The 10,245-nt window shown below is 35.9% G+C and overlaps 1 protein-coding gene across 1 annotated transcript; it reads left to right on the top strand.

The window, feature by feature from the left end:
- Positions 1–2,597: 2,597 nt before the first annotated feature.
- On the top strand, positions 2,598–10,219 carry LOC128019341 (uncharacterized). Its single transcript, XM_052605323.1, has 8 exons — positions 2,598–2,724; positions 2,834–3,103; positions 5,933–6,047; positions 6,643–6,783; positions 7,188–7,378; positions 7,656–7,926; positions 8,047–8,180; positions 10,004–10,219. The coding sequence occupies exons 1-8, from the start codon at positions 2,623–2,625 to the stop codon at positions 10,217–10,219; spliced, it is 1,440 nt and encodes a 479-aa protein (XP_052461283.1). The 5' UTR covers positions 2,598–2,622.
- Positions 10,220–10,245: the final 26 nt, after the last annotated feature.

Below are 10,245 nucleotides of genomic sequence, written 5' to 3' on the forward strand. Positions count from 1 at the left end.
CGAATGGACTCTTTTGACTTTACAAATGGCATTACAGTTTTTGTTTTGTACAAAACCTTTATAATATATATATATATATATATATATATATATATATATATATATATATATATATATATATATATATATATATATATATATATTTGAAAACAATTTTGAAAAACAATTTTAAGCAAATCATAAAGTGCTCAGTGACAATTTTGTTGAGCCAAAAGCGATATTACAGTAGGCTACTAACTTTGTAAAACGAAAATTACATAGCTAATTTAATTTTAAATAGTACGAAGTCATCCTGAGTAAATCACCCCAAATACAACTATATTTACTGCATTAGTAAAAGAAAAATAATAATAATAAAGTGTTTATTAGAGAAACTCCCGCACCTTGATGATGGAGCCTGGGCTCTGGCGCCACCCACAGGCGACTCGTGTGGAGAACACTTGATCATAAGAGTTGATTTTAGCCTTATGAATGAACTGTTAAGACCAGGTTTCAAGATACGCAACGTAAGATACGTTGTATTTTATTTTTAAGCATAAGTTTCGTTCAAAATCCCATGCACAAAATTAATCTCCTGTAGCCTACTACTGGATAGCTTTAATATATTTAAACGGACTGCTTTGTTACAGCCTTGAAAGAAGTAGACAATATAAATGAGCATGCTGCAAAGGAGAATTAATCAATCAATTAATCTATACTGCATTATATTATATCATTAATTCAATAGAATGCATATTTAATTTCATGAATCGCATTCTGTAACAATAATTATATTTTATGCTGTGTACACACAGAGCAAAAATGTATCTTTAAGATAATAATGAATAATTAATAACAAACAGCAGATGAATACAGACGTTGAAACAAAGTATGTTATATTATATTAAGCCAAAAGTGACTGAAATAATCTGTAAATAGGATGCTCACTGTTGAAGTAGTATCCCTAATTTTAACATTTCATTTTACAGAACTTGTTCCTGCTTCAGTAGGCTACTCAAAAAAGAAAGAAAAAATACATTAATAATTCCCAAAAAATTAAATACATGAATAGAAACATAAATCATTAATTTTGAATTACTTCAATTTGGGCCACAAATGATATAAAGCTCAAAAAGATCACAATTATATAAAGGAGGCAATTTCTTATGACAATAAGAGGTTATCAATACTCAACGCAGACTAAAAGGTTCAGAAAAAGCAAGAGCTTAGCACAGAGGGTGTATGCAGGTTAATGTTAAGTATCCTCTAACATTTTGTCCTCATCAGCCTGTTGAGCCCTGCAGGTGGCCAGACTAGGGCTCTGTTCACCATCAAAAAGTATGATCTCACGGAGCAATAAAATGATTCACCACGTAACTCAAGGCACATGGAGATGTTGTTGAAGAGGCTAGTGTTGTGGTTCAGGTTGAATAAGTCTTCCCTGTACAGTTAACTGTGAAGCTCAGCGTAAACCTCCAACCTCTTGGACATCAAGAGTATAGTTAAAGACATGAGCTGGTAAAAAGATCACAACCAATGTACTGTTCCTGAAACATGATTATTATCCGTGCCAGACACAATAACACCTGCTGTCATACATCACTCCCATTGGCTTTCTTTGTGTATTTTTGTTTTGTGGCTAAACTGTCACGGTATCCTCTCACATTATTTAAGGACATCCTGCAAGTCTTTAGCTGTAAGCTTGAACGATTTCTCCTGTCTATTTGATTGATGCAGGGGTTTATGTGAAGGAAGGAAAAGTCTACTCCTTGTGGCACAGTCAATAACACTAATTAAAGACGTGCTATCCCGGGCATATGACAGGACATGTTGTGCAGGAGACTCCGTTCAGGTTATTCACAAAAGCTGTGAGCTGTCATCTTCCCTTTGTTTGTAGTTTAGGACGGGTTTAACTAAGGTAGTCAGAGTTGCTGGGCTGACCAGGAGGGGTAATTGCTTGGTTGCAACCAAGGCAACAAGAAAACAGTCCTCAGTCGAGGAGCTGTGGAGAGCCTGGCAACTGCAAAGCTCAGTAAACACAGACATTCGTAACATGGGTCAAAATGATTCTGTAGCATGTAAAAGCAGCAGGCGGGGATGCTGAACGAACACTCAAATGCATTCTGAATTACAGAGAAATGGACGCTGAGGAGAGGGGAGCTGGGCCACAAACTGAGGTACGAGAACAAACATGAGAACAAAAACGGCTGACTCTCAATAAGTTGTTATTGTTAAAAAAAAAAAAAAAAGGTTTCTGAAAGCTAAATTACCTAAATGTTCAAAAAGGGAGGGGGGGGGGGGGGGTTACAATAGAAGAGAAAAAAAAATGGGTTTCCCAAAGAACCTTTCACTGAACCATTTGTGTGTGTGTGTGTGTGTGTGTGTGTGAAGTTTTAATACTCAGAGGTACTTCTTCCATTATAAAGAACCTGAATAGAAAGTTTCCATAGATGTTAAAAGCTCTTTGTGGATCCACAGATGCCAATAAAGAATTCAAATTTTTAAGAGTGAGTTTTATGTTTGCTATAAACTATCGTTATTCCAGATTTTAACAACATGCTGTTCAGTACATGATATAAGGACACGATCATGATAGGATTATATTTTATAGCATTCATTCAGAGGAGCATTATCAACTCCACAATGAATGATTTTGTCCTGTCATTGCTGAGTCGTGGGTATGGCCAAATTGTGCCAAATGAAGACGGCCATGCCGGAAGACTGGAGGTCTGTTTTGAACCACAGGTAAATGTTTCTATGTCTATATATGTCCAGTTTCAATGAGTCAAAGATCAAGTTTGATTTATTTGAATGCTCTTCCACACAGTCAACTGAAAACTTTTTTCTTAACTAGGATTACTTCAACTGGAAATCCCAGCCTCCACTGCTGCATCTTACCAGCAGTGGCCGTATTTTTGGAGGCCTGGAGCCTGCGCCTCCGAAAACCTACAGTACGAGGAGAGGGCCTCTTATTCTGTATTCAGAGGACCTTGCACTGGCATACCGATCTTGCCAGGTTAACAGGAAGAGAAAGGCTCTGAGCTGCCCGAAACAGGAAGCTGAGAAACAGCTGCACACACTGCAAGACCTGACTGGAGCCATTTTGGCTTTTGGCAAAAGGAAGGTAAATCTAAGTAGAAGAATGAATTAAGAAAACGTTATACACCAATTCTACATTATTACCCTTGTGAAAACGTACACTGACAGTACACTTTATAAAGAGTACTTATTTTCAGATATAATACACTTTAAAAGAATATACTTACATGCAAACTGAATTTAATGTTTGCATGTCAATTGCAATCAAATTCAAATGTAGTATAGTTCAAATTAATATTAAATGCAATTAGTTTAACATGCTTTTTTCAACTAACATAAGTAGGATTCAGGTAATTTATATTATATTTATATATTGTTTTTGTCGTTTAAATCTGGTTAAATCAGCATTAAAAGTCAAAATATTATGTCATTTTTACTGAAATCAAAAATTATAATCTAGTACTTTAAAATAAGTGTATTTCTTTAAATATTACTTAAGAGTAATAAAAGTGAAACTTTAGGTAACATTTTAGATTAGAATTTTTTTTTGTGATGCATATCACCAGCATATTGACTGTTAATTAGTACTAATAAAGCAAATATTACTTCATGACCATATTCTAGACCACTTAACCCTGTCCAATAAGCAGCAAATAGGGAGTTTATGAATATGTGTTCCCTAATCTAAAGTGTAAAACAAAAATTCATTACAAAGGTGAAATGTTCACTTTTTAAAAGTGTACTGAAAAGTGTTAAACACTTACATGCCTATGTTTCTAATGAACAATTAAGTGGCATTTAATGTCAAGTACAGTCTTATTTTAAATAAATATTTAGGGGTTGTTCCACAAAAGAATGTTGTTCCTGGTCGTGAAGTTCTGGAAACATCATTCATTACTTGATTAATGGTCAAGTTTAAATAACATAAGATATTGAAAAGGCTGCTGAACAGAACAGTCATCTGATTAATGTATTAGTTAACATATACATATAAGACCGAGTACTGCATTAAATGGTTCTTTATCTGTCAGATTTCTTCAGTTGGGAGCCCCAGATCAAATACAAATGAACCATTGTGCAGATCTGCCTAAAGTTGCCTCCTGATTGCCGCAGAGCAAGAGAGGTGGGACGTAAACTTGAGGGACAGACCAGTCCACAGTAAATCTTACAGAATTTTACTGCCCAGAAAAGCTGAAACTCAGGTTCAGGTCAGGGTGACGGTATTAGTTACCGGCCCTGATTGCTGCACCTCTACTCTTCTGGTCGGAGAGGTAACCCCATCTTGAAGGCAAACAGGGGAAATGTGGTGTGTTCATTTTACATTTCACTCCATAATCTTTCACTGAGCGCTTTAGCTGCACCTGGGCCAGGCAGATAACACTGCAGTCAATACGCAACACACACACATACACACACACACACGGTCAGTCCTCAAGGTGTCTTCAGTTTCCACACATTCCAGGTCAATCAAACTGGTGATTTACCCATAATGTGCCGTTTGACCTCCGTGAGATGTGAGCTGCAAATCTTAATAAAGGTGTCCTGAGGGATTTTACATAACCACACAGTCCATAATCTATCCAATTCCTGTCCAGCACAATCTGCTAATGCTCCACAGCCCTTGACTGTTCCCTCATTATATGCACATTAATCCATCCTCTCTCTGTGCCCCTGAAATTCATCTGTCGATGAGGAAAGAAATCAAAAGGATCATCGAATCAGGTGTGCATTTTGGATGAAAAAAGAAAACTTCCATCATAGAAACATAAACCCGCATGAACCATCAGATGAGAAACTGTCTGAATACTCTGTGATCGGCAGGAAAAGAGCAACTTCAATGACACCGAGAAATTGCTGCAGTATGTGACCGAGACGGCACCCTCTCGGGGAAAAGGGGAATGATCCAGGTGATGGGAGCTGAATGCAGTAATCAGTGTGTTTACCTCATAGACATGAGGGTTTGGACAGGGATTTGGAGGGGTTTCCAGTGAGAAGGGCCTTTGGTTGTGGGTGGCCTTTGTGAAGTCTTGATCTGTCACGTTCAACTACAGCAGAATTTAAACAACACAGGTGTGCTTCAGGGACTCAAAAATGGCCACCATAACTTCAGCAACGCAAGCTGAATTCAGACAAATAATGCTCATTTTTACTGACATAACATCTGTATTATTGCTAAAGCTCAATCTAAATATATATATATATATATATATATATATATATATATATATATATATAAAATTATAATAATAACATGGAAAACCATTTACAATCCACCAGGTTTCAACATTTTTAAATGCCACGATTTTGGCAGCCCTAAAACACAAAAATTAAAACAAAATAAAATGAAAAAACAAAAACAAATCAAGAATAGAGATAAACGGATAATGTCCTGGCAGAAAACTTTACAGATAATTCTTTCAGCATTAAAACACAACAAATTGAAGTGCATATTTTAAAATACACACCAATTTTTTTTTTTTTATATTTTCAGTGTATTGTAGTTTGTTTTTTTAGACTCTTTTAGGAACTGCTTTCAAAGCATTGGCACCTGGTTCCTCTTTATTATTGTTAAATGCTCAACCTGGGAGATCAAAACATGTCAGTTCTCTTATATTCTTTTCAATCTATCACAAGGTTTTGCATCCAAAAGAATTCCAGTGTGACTTCCAGCTTGGCATTCACGTTTTCGTATTCTGTTGGTGTTTAATACAAAGGGGAGGCCACGTGCAGAGAAATCCATCGTGCTAATAAAGACAGATGACCTTGAAAATAACTGAACGTTGTGTTTGAGCGGTTTCAAAAGAGATAATGTGGAACATGTTTGGAGAGACCTGAAAAATCATAAAGATGTAAAAAATAATAATAATAAACCACATGCTCTTTATATATGATTCTTTGTTTCCTTTTGTCAAAGGTTGGATCTCTTGCCGGTGTAACACACCCCTTGTTGCCAGATAAACATGTTACACAGAACATCAGCATGCATCACAGACCTGGAGAGAAAAACTATAATTCAAGCCAAGTTAAAGGTGAGACGCTCTAAACACTCTGGGCAGTGTTTTATATATTTTAAAGGTATATAGAATTAAGGGCAAAAAATGGTTTAACATTATCTTTATTTAAAGTCATTTATAAGTTCTTAAAAATTTGAACAAACAAACCAATCCGTCATCATTTACTCACCCTCATGTAACAGTAAAGGCATTAATAATATTACAAAAGATTTCTGGCTTTGGTAAATGCTGTTCTTTTGAACTTTCTATTTTTAAATTAAGCAGCTGAAAAAGCGTTGATAATAAGAAATGTTTCTTGAGCAGCAAATCAGCTTATGCAAATGATTTCTGAAGGATCGTATGACACTGAAAAATAGAGTAATGATGCTGAACATTCAGCTTTGCATCACAGGAATAAACTTGATTTTAAAATATATTGCAATAATAAACAGTTGTTCTAAATTGGAATAATATTTCCCATTATTACTGTTTTTACTGCATTTTTTATCAACTAAAGGCAGCGTGCTGAACAGCTTTTCTTTCAAAAACCTTTTTAAATCTTACAGACCCCAAACATTTGAAAAGTACATTATATATCTAGCATAACATGATATTTCTCATTGTTTTTCAGGAGAAAACACTAATCCGATCAGATACCAGCCACGTTTCCTCTGTTCCCCTCGGCCCAACAGGGCAGACCTGGGACCTCTACCACCCATATCGGAAGGTTTGGTACATGTACAACTCCAGGAGAAAGCTCAGGCGCCATCAGGTAGAGTTCATAAAACACGAATGACACAAACGATCAGATAAATGGTGACTATTCAAAAGCAGTTCTTGATTAGATCAACAAATCCTGTGCAGCACAGCAATGTCTGCGAACACAATGAACAAACTCAAGATATATAACTGTGTTTGGGCCAGTGTTTAGTTCAAATCCATTGAGATGGTGAATGTTTACATCTTTAAGAAACCCATATCAGATACCTGCCTCTGAATGCACTCTATTCATGCCGGGACTGAAAGCATTACATTTGGAAAACCCTTCCCATTGCCAAGAAGAAGTAAAAACTGATTCCTAAACCATTACAACCATAAGCAGCTTCTCAAGCCTTTGTGAAATTGGACACACAAAATAATGGTCGTCCCTAATGTCTATAATGATCTTGATTCCAGATGAAGAAATGACCTTTAAGACCAAAGAACAGAAAGACCAGAAACCGAAAGAGAGGAAAAGACAAGTAAAGAGTCTCCGGATAGCGACTGACACATGCAGAGCTCACATGAGTCCGATTCCTGAGACAGAACCAGCACATCAGAATGAAGATCAAACAGTGACTCCAGCAACCGGAAAAAACACCTCTACAGTATGTTCATCTGGCTCTTTTCCTCTCTTTTCCTACAGTGACCTGAAATTCGCTCTGACCATTTAATCGACACTGTGCTTTTGGCATCATAAGGCCAGACACTTGGAAAGGTCTACTCATAAGTAAACATCTGACCTTTAGCAGCATCTGATTTCATTTTCTTGGTTAATCTCTGCCACTGATGTAATATACTGCTGTTTATTTGGAGAATTTGGCTTTTGAGCCTTTACAATGAAAAACGTGGAGCAGAAACGCTAAGATGAAGTACACTTTTAAGTCCATGTGTTTTTCCAAACTATGTGACCATAACTTCAAAACTCAGCTAAAGAGCTTTTCATTATTTCGCTCTGACATATACCAGATACTCCCACATCTGATCGACCATCCCCAGGATCTAAGCGGCCGTGGGAAGCGCAGCCGGATGGAGAGTGGAGGTGGTGTTGGAGAGATGTGCACTCTGAGGTCAGTGTATGTGGATTCGTCTTTGGAGTGCAGCCCACTCTCACGGGTCAACTACTACGGTGGACACATGGAGGGATCCCGTCAGAGTAAGACAAGAACTAAATCAGCATTTAGCGACCATTTAAAGTCCATAAAATCCATATGTGACATCCAGATTCAAGCATGAAGTTATAAATCTGGTGTTCTGCAATCTGTGTTTGTCTTAGTGAGACATTGCGGAGGTGAAACTCACATGAGGAGAGTGAATATAGAAACAGATCCCAGCTTCACCGTTTTCCACTTACCACCCATTAACCAGAGTTCACTGGTCAACTCAAGCTCTGACATCACTTTAACAATGGTAAGAATTCAGTATTTGGCAATTGCAATCCCACAAAACGTTTGTAGACACATTTATCTCATTTTCCACTTTTAACCTCTGTGATGACAACATCTTGACAAGATTTGTCAAACATTTTCACAATATTACTGAAGTATGCATTGTAAGAACACCTGGGGCTCTTATTCATGCGCAAACCTCAAAATCACTAATATAAATGAACCTATAATTTTTATTTTTTTATTTTTTGGTCTCTCTGTTCTTTACGTTTCTGCATTTTAACATCTGCTCTAAAGTGATACTGCGGATATTGCTGACTCCTGCATGATAATCACTCGTCATGTTCTTCATTTGTAAATCAGAAATGATTAAATAGTGAAAAACTTTATTACAATTTATTAGAACAGTTTTCTATTTTAATGTCAATTATTTCTGTGATGCAAAGCTGAATTTTCTGCATTATTCTAATATGGTGATATTTCTTATTATCATCAAAGTAAAAGACAGTTGCTCAATATTTTTGTGGAAACCGTGATACTTTGAAAAAAAAGTTTTTTGATGAATAGGAAGTTCAAAAGAACAGCCTTTATTTGCAGTAGAAATCTCTTGTAACATTTTAAATGTTACTTTCAATCAATCCTATGCATGTTTGTTGAATAAAAGTATTAATGGTTTAAGATAGTTAATTATTTAAGTGTTTAATCATATGGATTACATCGTTTTAACCCCAAAACTTTTCAAAGATACAATGTAAATGCAGTGTTGGGGAGTAACTAGTTACATGTCATGGAGTTACTGTAATCAGTTACAGTTACTGAGAAAATAATGTGTTATTAAATTACAGTTGTGATGTTAAAATGTTAAAGAATACAAAGGGGGTTACATCTAAATAAATTTAAATAAATAAAATAAAATTAATGTATGCATTTAGCAGATGTTTTATCCAAAGCGACTTACAGTGCATTCAGGCTAACAGTTTTTACCTAACACGTGTTCCCTGGGAATCAAACCCACAAAACTGCGCTTAATAACGCAATGCTCTACCACTTGAACCACAGAAACAAATACTTTCTTACACGGACACACACACATGTTTGTTTTTGTGAAAACATAAACATTCGTAATACCTGCATCATACCCATGTCATTATACAAAGTTGTGTCCTGATATGTCACAAAAACAAGAGCACACACATACAGATTTAATTGATTTTTTTCCTCAAATTGCATGGACTGCTCTGAAATATGAGACATCAAAGTTTCAAGAGTTAAGGACACACAAAAGGACACGTTTAAAGGATAATTGTTTAATTTCCTAATTTGGGTTTATGTTTTTTTTTTTTTTTTTTTTTTAGATTAACAGTTAGATGTCTGTGTTTCCCGTCATATCTATGCAAAGATTTGATTTCAAAAACAATACCATAGCCATTCAACTATTTCTCATGATTTTAAATCTGTATTTAACCTCTGAACGATCTCAAAGTAAACAGTGGTGCTAAAGTCTGATTTTGTGGTGGCTGTGCTTTAAAATTGAATTACTACAACCTTAATTCAAATGATGAAGGATTCTGACAGTGTTGAGCACTACTGCAAGGCTAACCCTGCCTGCTTTTAATGTTTCATAAAATAGTCAAATGTTATCAGTTGCATTACTTTAATAAATTTATTGAAATAGTTACATTTTAAATAGGGTAACTTCGAATCTGTAACCCATTACATTTCCAAAGTTACCTTCCCAGCACTGTGTAAATGTTCTGAAACAACATAACAACCTTGTCTCTTGTGAATTCCAAAAAAAAAAAAAAAAAAACACTTGCATGTTATACTTTTGGAACTGTCTTTAAGAATCAAACGGAAATAAAGGAGAAAAAAAGCAGCTGTGAGAATTTACCAAAAAGGGACCTACACATCCATCTCCCTGACATCAAAGTGGGAACTACACATGAAAGCCCCTCGGAGAGACGCGTGCACAGCCAAGTGCTGCTGCTTTTCCCTGCACAAACAGAACAAACAGACACCCATCAGCCAGATGGTATGCAACATCACATTGCATACGATTAACTATAAATACAGCGTAATGTGTTATT

Source organism: Carassius gibelio, chromosome A9, assembly GCF_023724105.1.
Source record: "Carassius gibelio isolate Cgi1373 ecotype wild population from Czech Republic chromosome A9, carGib1.2-hapl.c, whole genome shotgun sequence".
Lineage (NCBI taxonomy): Eukaryota > Metazoa > Chordata > Actinopteri > Cypriniformes > Cyprinidae > Carassius > Carassius gibelio.